The 13,834-nt window shown below is 44.6% G+C and overlaps 2 protein-coding genes across 2 annotated transcripts in view; both read right to left on the bottom strand.

Annotated features, from left to right (window-relative positions):
• Positions 1-1,777, bottom strand: part of aopep (aminopeptidase O (putative)) — a gene marked incomplete at its 5' end in the record, with an annotated part of 62,824 nt that extends 61,047 nt beyond the window's left edge. Inside the window, 2 exons of the mRNA XM_080531359.1 lie at positions 132-301; positions 891-1,777. Coding sequence (XP_080387485.1) covers positions 132-301; positions 891-1,777 — 1,057 coding nt within the window. The remainder of the gene's footprint in view (positions 1-131; positions 302-890) is intronic.
• A 2,117-nt stretch (positions 1,778-3,894) lies between these two features.
• Positions 3,895-13,834, bottom strand: part of dock8 (dedicator of cytokinesis 8) — a 46,153-nt gene continuing 36,213 nt past the window's right edge. The window contains exons 37-48 of the mRNA XM_080530981.1: positions 11,590-11,748; positions 11,388-11,488; positions 10,769-10,961; positions 10,397-10,540; positions 9,887-10,018; positions 9,563-9,697; positions 9,344-9,430; positions 8,901-9,137; positions 8,431-8,574; positions 7,086-7,192; positions 5,630-5,800; positions 3,895-5,307 (exon numbers count right to left, since the gene is read on the bottom strand). Coding sequence (XP_080387107.1) covers positions 5,256-5,307; positions 5,630-5,800; positions 7,086-7,192; positions 8,431-8,574; positions 8,901-9,137; positions 9,344-9,430; positions 9,563-9,697; positions 9,887-10,018; positions 10,397-10,540; positions 10,769-10,961; positions 11,388-11,488; positions 11,590-11,748 — 1,662 coding nt within the window. The 3' untranslated portion in view covers positions 3,895-5,255. The remainder of the gene's footprint in view (positions 5,308-5,629; positions 5,801-7,085; positions 7,193-8,430; positions 8,575-8,900; positions 9,138-9,343; positions 9,431-9,562; positions 9,698-9,886; positions 10,019-10,396; positions 10,541-10,768; positions 10,962-11,387; positions 11,489-11,589; positions 11,749-13,834) is intronic.

Here is a 13,834-nt window from a genome sequence, read left to right as displayed (position 1 = left end):
GATGAGTGGTGAAAACTACTGCTAATTTGAAAGATCACAATCGCTACAAAATACATCCATATTACATACGTGTGCACTTTAGAACATCATCTTGGGGTTAGGTCACTGATGTTATAAGGGGTTATTATAACCTGTCTGCTGGTTGTGAGTGGGTTGGGCCTGGTTCTCTCCACTCAGCAGAACCACACATTCGCTGTGGGCTCGAACCCGAGCCTGCCAGGTCGACATGGCAACAGGAGGCTCCTGGCAGGGGAAGAGGGCTCGGTTGTTGATAGGGGAGCCGGCAGTGTAAACACACAGCCTGGAGGGTAAATAGGGTAAACAACCATGCATCAGACTTGCACAGACATGTTATATTTACAGATTTTGAAGGAGCAGGAAAAGGCCAGATACCCTCACAAAGACACTATCTCCTCCCTTTGTTATTATTCTGAGACAGTAGCACGGGGTATAAAACAGTCCTTTTTTCAATTACTGCAATGGCTGCATCTATCTGATGAAACATATGTACATAGTCAAATATACAATGAAGTGATGATGTTCTATGAAGCTACATGTACAGTACATATCAGATACCTCTGTCATGTGACAGCAGTTGGTGAAAGAGGAAAACAAGTCGGCAACCAATCAAAATGTTCAGACTTTGTTCGGACTAGCTAGTCAAGTCAAAACATTGAAATGCAATGTATTCGGTGAGTAATCCCCACTACTCTACACTAACTAGGTAGTAGTGGGGATTACTCACCAAATCCATTGCATTGCAATCTTTTGGCTTGACTAGCGAGTGTGTCATTGATTTTCAACAACGTTGACATTTATTTACATTTTTTTGCTGAATAAACGTCACATAGAAAGAACAAATGAATATGATCCTATATTTCCTTACCTACCTGTGGTCCTGGTCTTTGGTCCACCTGACAGAGCCCCCCTCTGGCTTGGTCTGATAGCAGACCCTGAGGGCTCTGGGGAACTCCTGGGGGGTCCCTGCCCCCCTCTTCCTCACCCGCAGACTCCACTGGTCTGTGTGGAAGAGAAGGGTCCCCCCGTTCTTACGACCAGGGACTTGGCTACACTGGGAGTACAGGTCATGCTGGAGTCGCCACTGAGTTGAGGGGAGGGAGACCAGTCTCTGAACCAGAGTAGCTGATTGGGCGGTAGGGTTGACCTCTGACCCCTCACCCCTGCCCTCCGTTAGGAGACCGAGCATGTCAGACACAGAGGTGACGTCCACCTCCTCTACCTTTGACACAGTGAGGTCACAGCAGTCTAGCACTAAAGTGAAGTCACTGTCGCTTTTAGGCTCCCGGGATTCATCGGTCTGAGAGGGCAGAGTTATGTTCTGACCACTTACTGTGATGTCATCCACTCCACTCGTGTTCATATCTCCACTCTCGCCTTGACGTTCACGCTCATCCAAACCGCCCACTCTGGTGGGGTTTTTTTCACTGTCCATTTCGGTTCTGGCCTTGTCGGCAACAGACGCTGACCCGAATGATGCTTCAGTTGCCCCTCCACTACAGGTCATCCCAGGTCCAGCCCCAGCCTCAGCCCTATGCCCAGCCTCAGCCCCAGCTCCATCCCTAGATCCAGATGATTCAGCCCCTGGCCAAGGCCCAGGCCCAGGCTCCAGGAACAGAACCACACTGCCGCTGATGACCTGTGTATGGAGGTGGACAGTCAGGTCCAGTACGTAGTGTCTGACTAGTATGTGGTTGGTGTTTGCTGTGAGGGGCAGGTCATCTCTACTGGGATCAAGATCCACATCCACGGGCTCCATGTCTGGTGAGGTCAAAGTTGAACTACTGATAGTGTAGGGCTCAATGGATCTAGAGAACAACATAACAATATGCATAATAATATGAATGACTTTTAGTATTCATAGAATATAAAATACTGTATGACTCTAGGTCTGAGTTGATAAGCAAACAAATGAAATAAAAGACAATTGTTTTCTTCCCTATCTCAATCATGTGAATGCTTGTGGCACCTATATGATAGAATGTCTTACTTGTGATGACTGTGATGTACAGTATAGTTGATCAACGTATTGTACTTATTGTGGAAAACGTCTGACTAAAATGTACATTTAAAGTTCTGGCATTTCATGTTCTGTGTAACTTGAATGCACATAGTACAGTAACAGTACCAATACAATGACATATGCATACACCTAGACAGCCTTGTTGTGTGTGAGTGTTAATGTCTCTATGTATGTCCAAGGTAAATAAATAAACACATAAAGTAAATAAATTATCCCAAGAGAAAAAATGTGTTGGCAAAATACTACATTTAATTGAATACTACAAATGTAATATTAATCTAAGCCTAGGTATATATATGTAAAGTTGTGTGCTCCAGTAGAAAGTTGCAGGCTACAGCAGCCACGCCTGTCAAATGCAGTTTGTTGGCACATTCCTAGCTGAATGGACAAACAGGAAAACAAATTTCACAATCACAATTTCACAAGTGTTTATTGAGAGTAGTACTCTGACCAAACTCCAAGTGCAGGCTCTGACTAAGCCTAGTGCAAACTATACAACAGACTAGGCCCTCTATTACAGACACTTTACAGTCTGTCACAATCCGAGCATTTACCATGCTCCAGGGCCATGGACTGGAGGCTTGGCAGGACACAGTTGCAATTACGATTTACGGCCGGAATTCCTCACAGCTCTCTCAGAGCAGGAGCACAAAAACACAGCTATGATATAGACCTCTGTAAAAGCTCATGGGTGCATTGCACTCTCTTGATGGAGTGTCTAGGTTTAAGTTGGAAGCAGACCAAAATGAAATGTTACGGGGTTCAAGCCCCTCTTTTGCTCAGAATGCCTTGCTTCATTCAATGGTGTGGTGTGAAATGTGTAACTTCAGGAACGTGTGGAGACAGGCAACACTCGGGCTATGCTCAGTCAATAATAAGTCTGTGATCGTGCCCAAACTGGACCTGGTGAACCTACTGCAAATTAATTATCCTTCGTGACTGGATTTGAACTCCTCTGTACATCAAAGAGGTTTAAATCATTATTTTTGAAAACATGCAGAACCAAGGAAAAGTGACTGTTTCTCAAGTGCATCCATATTCCATAAACTTGTAAGTGGCAGGTTGGCTGCAGCTCCACCACCCACTCAGTTGACTTTGTCACTGTCCACAGTTTGCACTTTTGTACCGTTTCAATATGACATTTTAATGAGGCATGTTCTTTTGATTTACGGTCTTTTATATTATAGTAAGGTATTTTGATTTACGGTCTTCAATATTGGAATGTAACTCCCACGAAGATGGTAATTTTAAATCGTTCACGATCAAGCAAGCAACGCACTTAAACATACATTTCATAACATGTTATGTGCATGATTTTCCATGGGAACCGGAGTCATATTTCGTAATTCGTCATGAGTTGCAGCAACATCGTATACAGAGGCATATTCTGCGCAATACGCACATACAACTAAACAAGGTGCTTTTCCGTATTCAAATTGTGCTAACCTTGCATCCAGCATGTCCTCTTCAGAAAGCATGTGTCGTCATATTCCAGCGACGGGGAATGAATAATGTTGTAGTTCGATCTGATTTTGTAGTTCAATGACAAGTGTACTACATGGCTTTACGTGGTAGACACAATCATCATCTACCAATTAAAATACTTTTCCATGTCATTTTCCAAATCCAACTTGATTTTAAACTCATAAAAATAAATAAATACAAATATCCTGTTGCAGAGGGATTGATTAATTGAAACCATAGATTTATCTTGTAGTCCTATAACTGTACAGGACAGGAATGACCACAGAAAACATGTACACGTTCAGTTTAATTGGTTCAAGTGTATGACATCAAATTCAAATCTGCTATATTTCATACAGCACATATTTGAAAACATAAAAACAAGGGTTCCAGTGCTTATGGTTAGCTAGGTCACTGTATAGAATTCTCAAGTAATTTTACAGTAAACAATCAACTACATGGGTTGTAACAGAACACACATTGGAATGCAAATGCTTGCGTCTATGATGAAAGGGTTTAAGTTTTCCCAGTAGTATTAGAAGAAACGTTGACTATTGGAATGTGTAGAATAGATTGAATTACATAGATGGGCAATTATTTGATGGTTGAGTAAACACAATGTACTAAAATGGTTTTAGTTTGACACTGTTTTGGCATTTAAGTATTGAAAGTATAACATGATGTGCAATAGTACATTGGCTGTGTCACAATCAGTCGTATCTAAAAACGTTTTGATGCCTTTATTGACAGCGAATGTGTTGATATACTGCCCTAAAATATATTCTTATTAAAATAATCATAATTTCTCATAATTCTGTAAACACTTTTAATTCTCTGGTGTACTTTCTATATGACCATTTAATTCATAATGGATTTACAGATACGTCACATAATACATTGGTGCTTGGTGGCTTTAAGTTATGTACCATGACTTTCATATTTCAGCTCCTCCTCCTACTCAGAATAAATTAACCTCTGTTAAGTATCTACACATCTAATTATGTCTAACAAAAATATATGACAAATATATCCTCAAGAGTTAACTGTGGAATCAATGTCTATTCTTACAGTGAGAGAGCCAATAGACTTGCACCTACTGTTGTGACTGGCACACACAACGTATGTGCGTCAGTCAAGGAGCCCTTTTGCATAGACCTAAATCATGTATCAGTCATTCAGAACAGCCTCCCTGCGTTATCAGAACACTGAGAAAACATGGACATTCCCATGTACTGTGATATTCTTGCACACACACACGCACACCACATCATCATCATCATAATCATCACTGGCACATACTTCAGTCCCTGGGCCTGCAAGAACCTCAATATGGGACTTTCCTTACCAAACCACAGCAGTGAGTAGCATTATTACCATTTGCAGTAATACAACTCAACACAACAGTCAACATGAGAAAATATAACAGGCAAAAATGCTATAAAAGCAAAGTGTTACAGGAAAGTGTCAACCTTGCTATGAAATGGTTTCTGCCTCCTTTGTGCTTCTTGTAACAACAAAAGACACAAAAAAACGTAATAATAATAATAAAATGTACTGAATGTTGCATTGCTGGTTCAAACATGATTGGGAGTTGAGTCCTCAGGTGTGTGTGCTTCTGGCTCCCCCCCATTGAGCATAGGGGCAATCTAGCTCCCCCTCTTTCATCCAAGCTCTTCTTCTCTGTTCTACTTCCGTGACATCCTTTCTTCTCCCGCCTCTGTAGCGGGTCTCTCAGATGATTCTCAGCATCTCAGGAGTTCTCCTCCGGAGTTCTGCGGAAACTGAGCCGTTTGATGGAGTCCCTTTGGAGAGGAGGGCAAAGTAGAAGTAGATGAGCAGAGAGAGAGAGAGACACGGGGGAGGGGGGGCGGGGGACAGGGGGGAGATAAGCACAGACGGCTTAATCAGATTGGCATGGTGGAGATGTTTTACCACAGCCGACATCAATGTTTAGTAAAATACGGGTCAGAATCAGAGCAGCCAACATGATAAGTACTATTGTATATAAACAATAAATCCATGCTGGGGGAGTGCACAACATACTTTATGTTGAGGAAAAGGGTGGAGAATTGGGACACAGTGTATCCATACTCACGGCACTACTTTGATGATGCGTCTGTTTACCTGTTCTCCAGGCGTGGTTTGATGATGGGTTTGTAGAGCTCTGGGATCTTTCTCTCCAGCATCGGCCGCAGGTTCTCTCTCAGGCGATTGTAGTTCTTCTTCAGCTCCTGCTGGTACTCCTTCTGGTCCAACGTGATCAGGTGCTTATTCTTCTCCACTGCCTCACCACACCTACAGGAAGAGGAGAGAGGGGCCATGTTCAAAAGGGGTTACTCATTCAGGGTAATTCTCCACGTTTAGAGAGGCAGAACATACAAGTCTAGTAGCCCAGGGTTAGAGGACAGCACAGAGAGCAGGTACGGGGTCCGCCCCGTCACAATTATGACACGATAATGGGGGACACACGAACGAGGCCAGGGGAAATGAAAAAGATGTGTGTGATTAAAAACACATGGCTGCATTTATCTCCTCTTTGAATGCTGGTAATATGGAAACTGTAATGTCGTGTAATAGATACGGTAAATGCATAGGGTTTGAAGCAGAGGTACTTGGGGAAAAAAAGAAAAGCATTTTCCGACCCCCCAAAAAACTCGGCTTATGAGTGGCTAGTTATAGCACTTTCAGGCCAAACAGCAGCTTGAGAAGTTGATATTTGGCATACAGGGGGGCTAGTGCCAGCTTGCATGGATTATGGAAGAAAATAAACATTTTTGAAATTACAGTAAATATTTGCTGGCCTCCTTGCAGCAATCAAGGCAGCTGGAATGTGACATGAAGGTTCCAAAATGAAAGCCACCTTTCGCGAGGCAAATGATACGTTCCCACGCAACGTGACAGACACAGACACAAACACAAACACACACATACACATACACACAAGCAACCAAATCACCACACACACACACACACACACACACACACACACACACACACACACACACACACACACACACACCGCCTTCATACAGTTGGTATAAATTATGTTTTGAATATTCAAAATATATTAAAAATCCCCTTGGGAACCATAAAACTTTGCTATTCCATTTAAATTAGACACAGCTGAGTGATATATGAAGATGTTTTCCTGAGCTGTCCTACCCATTTGATTTCCTAAAATAGATACATTCACAACACACCTTACTCTAACTCAACTAACTACTGTGCGTAGAAAAGCTGTGCATAGAGAAGATGTAGTAATAGCACTAGTGTGCATAAAACATTTCTGGAAACTCAGTCTCAGCATTTCTATAGCAAGTCTCCACACTAAAATCCTTTTGAAGCATCAATCTATTCCACCATTTACTGAGCTAGTGCCACAAAAAAAAGGTTCCACACAGGAGAGAGGGTCAAAGTGAGAGTCCAAGCCAGAGTCATTGGGAGTCAAAGTTAGTCATTGTGGGAGTCAAAGAGATAATCAATGAGAGTTTTGAGTCAGAGAGAGTAAAGTGAGACTCATTATGTTTCTCTTTTCTTTTCTTTTTTTTGTCCCTCCGTGGCAATTTGGCATGACTCTCACCTCATGATGAACTCTTTGAAACACAGGCGCAGTTTGTTGTGGTGACGGAAGAGTTTCGGGTCCGCTGGGATGTCATTCAAAAAGACTTGGGCCACCTCCAATGGTCCCTAGAGAGAGAGAGAGAGAGAGAGAGAGAGAGAGAGAGAGAGAGAGAGAGAGAGAGATGAAAGTGGTTCAATCAACAAAGAGTGTCATATACTGTACATAGATTAGAAATGCCCATTCAACAATTTAAATCCCCCCAAAAACGTCCATCATCAGCATTGCACAGTGCTTTATTATAGCACCAAATGTCTGACCTGGGAGAGAGAACAAGGGAAGGTGAGGAGGTTGGGTAAGAGAGAGGGGAGAGAGGAGAGAGGAGAGAGGGGGAGAAGGAAGGAGAAAGCGACAGAGGAAGAGAGGAGGGGATGGAGAAAGGACTAAATGTTGAGTTAAAAGAGAGTGCGAGTGTGATAGAGAGAGGGAGGGAGGGAGGGGAGAGGGATGAAGAATGACTCTCTTTCAGTAAAGGGGGGGAAACGACATGTGAACAGAATGCTTAATGTGTCTAAAGGGCCAGGATGTCGAGCCAGAACATGAGGAAGAGATCAGATCAGCCTATACTGCATAGCGAACCGCTAACTCTGCGTAGAACCCCCCCCCCCTCCATTCGCTCTCTAAGATCTTGTTATCCTAACTTACATTCATCATAAAACCACAGCACGCTCTCTGGCATGGGCCAGGCATAGTAAACGATCTCTGATTAGTGCTCGGAACGGATGTGCTCCGGCTTGGACAGACGGCCCGGAACCCGGAGCCTCGCCACTGATTACGCTGGAGAGTTATTTGTTTACGGAGCTCGCGGACATTACGGTTATGTATACAGTCATCAGGTGAGAGCGGGGGTTGCAGTCAGATTAGACTATACAAGGGAGAGACGTTGTAACGACATCATGACTCTAACCGTTTAGCCGACATCTGACAGGAGCTGTAAGCTATCAGATCAAAGGCTGCTGCAGTGTGCACAGACTACAGACATGAAAGGAGAGGTTGTGAATGAAGGTTTTTTAACCAAATCAGGCCGCAGGGATGGGTTTGTGTTATGTATGAGTTGGAGTCTTTGATGTGCCATTTCTTCCACCTGCTCTGTCTGATTACTGGGATAACTGGATATATAATGGCCATGTTTTTTGTTTTTTTTAGGCTATGGCAGGAAGAGAACAAATGACAAGAGAGACAGGGGGAAAGAGAGAAAGGGGGAAAGGTAAATATGTAGATATTTGAAGAGTTGTTACAGTGTGTGTGTGTGTGGGGGGGGGGGGGGGGTGACAGAGAGAGAGAGAGAGAGAGAGGTAAAGTATACCTGGTTGACAGTAGCTCCCACAGCGCCCTGTAGGAGCATCTGGAGCATCTTAGCATCCGGCTGTTCCCTGTGTGTGGCCACTGCTAACTCCCTGGTCTTCTTCTGCATGTCCTCTATGGCCACCTCAATAGGACACAGGTCAAACTGGGGAGGAGGAGGGTAGAAGGGAGGGGGGAGGAGGAGGGTAGAAGGGAGGGGGGGGAAGAGAGAGGGAAACAGAAGGAGAGAGTAAAAGTGTGAGGGAAAGAGTTAGACTTTCCACAGGGAAAGCACAGCTTTAGTTTCTGAGCGCTGGATAGTATCATCATCATCATCAGGGTCATGCAGTAATGTGAAAACCAAACCCAGTGGAAAGCTACTCCCTAGTTCACATGACGGAGAGGGGACAGGGAGGGGAAACTATAGTACCATACCTCCTCCTTTCTATGAAGGAGAGGAAAGACTATTGAGACTATTGGCAACCCCCCTACCTCCTCTTTCTGGATGACATTGATACGGGTCTTGACGTAAGGGAAGGCGTGATTGGTCGTGAGAATGGTCTTCCTCTTGTACTGCTCGTTCAGTTCGCCACGTGGCCGCCCCGTCTTGGTGAAGGGCGTGGTGTACATGAAGCGCCGTAGGTTGAAGTTCTTCTCAAAGTTGGTCAGCCGGTCCTTCATCTCGTAGTCGTCGAAGAAGGGCTCCACGTAGGTGATCTGGATGTAGGCCTGTGGATTTGCCGTTAGGTTACTGCTCAGACTAAAATGTCAAAACATTCAAAATGTTGCTGAATGAAAAATGATTTCACTTGGGGGCAAAGAACATCTCATCATCGTGAATGCATTATGTATATGCGGTGTATGACTTTGGTAGGTCAGACAAAGAGGATATGTGAATAGAATATTGTAATATTCTGCGTGACACATTGAAGTACCTTGTTGGGGAGGAGTTTGCTCCTGTCCACAGGTATAGAATCCTTTATCATCTGCAGGGCGTCTCCAAAGCACTGAATGTAGAAGTTCTACAACAAACACATACAGTATTCATATCAGTAACAATGGACAGATGTGTCACTAGTGCAGATCTGAAGGATTCAATAACAACAAGACACACATGTCTAGGGGTTGTTTTGGGGACACACACACACACACACCTCCAGTCTGTGGGATATCTCAGGCAGATGTGTGATTCCTGGTTCCTTGTAAATGAATTCCCGCTCGTCCAGGTCCCCGAACTTGGCCCCATAAAAACCCACTCGGAAATAGGTTCCAAACATTCTCTTATGACCCTGTGAGAGACGAGGGGGAAATAATGTTTTTCAAGACTCATAATGAGGGACTCAGACAAAATCAAGTTTAAAAAAAACAGAAATGGATTTAAAAATATATAAATTGGGGACAAAGCCTTGCACCAAATACAGTAGTTGAAAGAACAGTACAGTCTTGTTGTCCGCCTAGGTAAACAGGGATTGTGTTACCTTGTTAATGATGTTGTCGAAGGCTCTCTGCAGTTTGTCGTGTGTGGAGGCCAGCTTCCTGAAGTCTCTGTGAGCCTCCAGAACTGGCAAGATGATCTTATACACCTCGTTCACTTCCTCGTACAGACCACCCTACCAATACAAGTACAGTCAGAAACATCACACACACACACACACACACACACACACACACACACACACATCGACCACACAGATCCAACCATCGCACAGACCCAACCATTACACACACACACCTAATTGATCTTTTTGATCTTCTGAAGTTTACCATCCCAATGGAAGGGAAATGGCTGTAAGCTCTGTGGAATGTCTTGAGGTGTCAAAACTGATGTCATTTCACGAATCCTCTGACGATTGATGAAACATGGACCATATATTCTGAATGAAGTGTTGACTGTGAGTCACATTTGCTAAAAGCATAATGGTCCTAAATGACCATGTTCATCATCTTTTTGCTACTACCGGTACTCTGGTTGTTAGGGAAAGCCTTACATTGCTGAAGAGCTCTGCAGCCTGCTCCAGCAGTCCCACCAGACCACTCTCCGTGAAGTAGCGTCCTGAACACACCCCGTCCTCGTCTGGAGACAGGATGTCATCAGACACCGCCGACTCCTCCAGCACGTTGGGAGAGATGTTCTATCGAGGGGATATCAGTCAGTCAAAATCATCACCGGATCAATCCATAAATCAATCAATCCACTTCCGTTTCAATCAATTTACAATGGTCGCTTTCCTTCTTGCTCACTGCCCTTTGCAGTGAGTCCTAAGGGAGGATCTCAACACTGACGTTATGAGTGTACAGCTCCCCCCACTGGCCACCACACAGCAGAACAACATCTAGTGTGTGTGCGTGTGTGTACTCACCTGGAAAGTAACACTGCCCACAGGTAGGTACTTGTGGTCCTCCAGCATGCTGAGGTATTCGGCCACCAGGGCAGCAGCATGCACCAGACACATCGCCGACTCTGTGTAGCACTTCCTGTTGTTGTGTTTCTCCGCCATGTTCTGGAGCCAGGTCAGACGCAAGTCAGGGGATGTCTGGTAACCCTTCGCTATCCTGGAGACGGTGCATGTAAAGGTGTGTTTAGGAATCGATTCAACTTAATTCAATTCAGTCAGTCAGATACAGTAAGTCTATTCAGTCAGAACTTGAATTATACTATACAGTGTTTCTTCAGAGTGTGTTAATGTGTGTAAGGGTCAATAGTACCCCCCCCCCACCCCCCCCCCACACACACACACACACACACACACACAGTATACACTGCCTAAGCATCTACATACAAAGACTCAGATCAGGGCGGTAAACTGCTACCACATGGTTTCCATAGTGAGCATTGTAAACAAGGGGAAAACCACCCAAATTACAGAGACAAAGAAACTAGCAACACAACAGATACATAGAGCCCAGGTGTGTGCGTGTGCACGTGTGTGTGTGTGTGTGTGTGTGTGTGTGTGTGTGTGTGTGTGTGTGCTGCCACACCTGTACATGAGGTCCATCAGCATCTCTGGGTCCTCCTGGAACTCTCTCATCTTCACTGTGTCTGACAGGATACTGTTCAGGTTTCTCAACAGCTCATCCACCTGAACACACAATCAAGTGTTATGACGGAGAAAACGGTATGGTGTGTGTGTGTGTGTGTGTGTGTGTGTGTGTGTGTGTGTGTGTGTGTGTGTTACAGTACCTGTGAGGGCAGGGCTGTATTCTGCATCTCTGCGTCCTCCTCTGCGTAGGCCAGCATGGTGCGTAGGGAGCGTCGGAGATACTCCTCATGGAAGTCTGACGACTTGCCCACCAGCGAGGCCAAAGACATGGTCACCTGCATCTTCACCCGTGAGAAGTTCTGACCGGGGGGAGAAAGAGACAGGCTCGATATTATGATCACGGCTAGGAGTAACAGGTCAGTATTACATGAGGTTCAGTTACAGAGGTCCAAGGTGACATGGGAGACCGAACCGGGTCAAATAGTACCTGCTCAAGTCTGCTGAATGCATACAATGCCACGGCACTCATCATTTACATCAGGGTCTGAAGTGACAGGACGGTTAAAGTTTCTTAAGTTACAAGGGTTTTAATATCTTGGCTGCACTAGTATAACCAACTATTAACACACGCTTTCATAAAACATTTAGTGTTGCAATAACAATGGCATGACATTGCTCAACTGTGTTTTGGGCCAATCAATTATACTACAAAAAGCTAATCTCTTTGGGGTTGTAAATATTATTTAAATATTACGCTGTAATTGTCACTTCAATAAAAAAAAGGTTGTTGATGTCCACCTCCTTTCACTCTCTCTCTCTCTCTTTCTCTCTCTCCTCACCCCTTCCTCCCTGCCTGGCTCATTTCTGTCGTGTCTGTCCCTTCCTCACACCATCCTAGATTAAGGAGTGGTGCTGGACAAACACCATCCCCATCCATCTCCACCAACCATAGCCAACAGTGTGTGTGTGTGTGTGTGTGTGTGTGTGTGTGTGTGTGTGTGTGTGTGTGCGTGCGTGTGTGCGTGTGTGTAATCCCATCCATCTTCTCCATCACCAGCAAAGCGGCAAATGATCTCCCATTAGCACAGACATAATCACCCATGGATCATCTCTACGGCCCCATTCTGTTCAACTGAGCGTGGACCCAGGCCTAAATGCCCATCACTGTTCCCTCTGTGTGTGTGTGTGTGTGTGTGTGTGTGTGTGTGTGTGTACTGGCCGTGCTCTGAGCTCACCATTAGCCTGAATGATGGCCTCATATCAACAATTTCTCTCTTCTCTCTCTCTCTCTCTCTCTCTCTCTCTCTCTCTCTCTCTCTCTCTCTCTCTCTCTCTCTCTCTCTCTCTCTCTCTCTCTCTCTCTCTCTCTCTCTCTCTCTCTCTCTCTCTCTCTCTCTCTCTCTCTCTCTCTCTCTCTCTCTCTCTCTCTCTCTCTCTCTCTCTCTCTCTCTCTCTCTCTCTCTCTCTCTCTCTCTCTCTCTCTCTCTCTCTCTCTCTCTCTCAACCCTTTTCTTGCCCTCTCACTAACCATCATCTGCCTCCAATCATCAAAACACCTTATTGAGTTAATACATTTTTGGAAAAATCTGTTTGAAGCTGTGTGTGTGTGTGTGTGTGTGTGTGTGTGTTTGTGTGTGTGTGTGTGTGTGTGTGTGTGAAGGGTAAAGGGTAAAGGGTACGAACGAGTCAGGAATAAACATGACTCAGACGAATGCTATGCTAATTCAGATCATCGCTATGTCTTGATCGCCTGTATACACTAGAGATAAACAAACACACGAGCAGCGCAGAGGAAAAAGCCATTCATTCTCAATTAGAAACTTCTGTGTGTGTGTATGTGTTACTGCTGATTTTCCATTAAAGGGTCCACAGTTTAAACACAGGAAGTATCTGCAGCAAGTCCTGCTCTACTTCCCTCCATCACAAGTCTCTCCTCTACATCTTCCCTGCTACACACACACACACACACACACACACACACTCATTAGTTAAGGGGAGACAGGGACACAGGGGGTAGACAGTGACATATGTCCCTGTTCAGAACTCAGTACTCAGAAACACATCATTCAGCAGAAACTTTCTCCAGTGAACTCAAAATAGACATGGAAAAGATATTAAACTGGGTGGGAGAGGAAAAGTGGAGGAGACAGAATCAGTGTGTGTGTGTGTGTGTGTGTGTGTGTGTACACTCACTGAACAATTTATTAGGAACACTATACTAACACTAGGTAGGGCCAGTCCCTTTGCTCTAAAACATGTGTCGAACTCAAGGCCCGCGGACTGAATGCAGCCCGCCACCTCATTTTATGTGACCTGCTTGAGCTTGCAAAGAATATCATTTGCTTATAATACAATTTTATTCTACAAGTACAGTGTCCATAAACTACATTTCCCAGCCAGAGCCTGCCGCTGATATAAGCAGTGTGGGTTGCTTACGGCCACAAC

Source organism: Nansenia antarctica, assembly GCF_963989245.1.
Source record: "Nansenia antarctica genome assembly, chromosome: 5".
Taxonomy (NCBI): domain Eukaryota; kingdom Metazoa; phylum Chordata; class Actinopteri; order Argentiniformes; family Microstomatidae; genus Nansenia; species Nansenia antarctica.
Note: the sequence above shows the minus strand (reverse complement) of the source record. Positions and strands in the feature narration are given on the sequence as shown.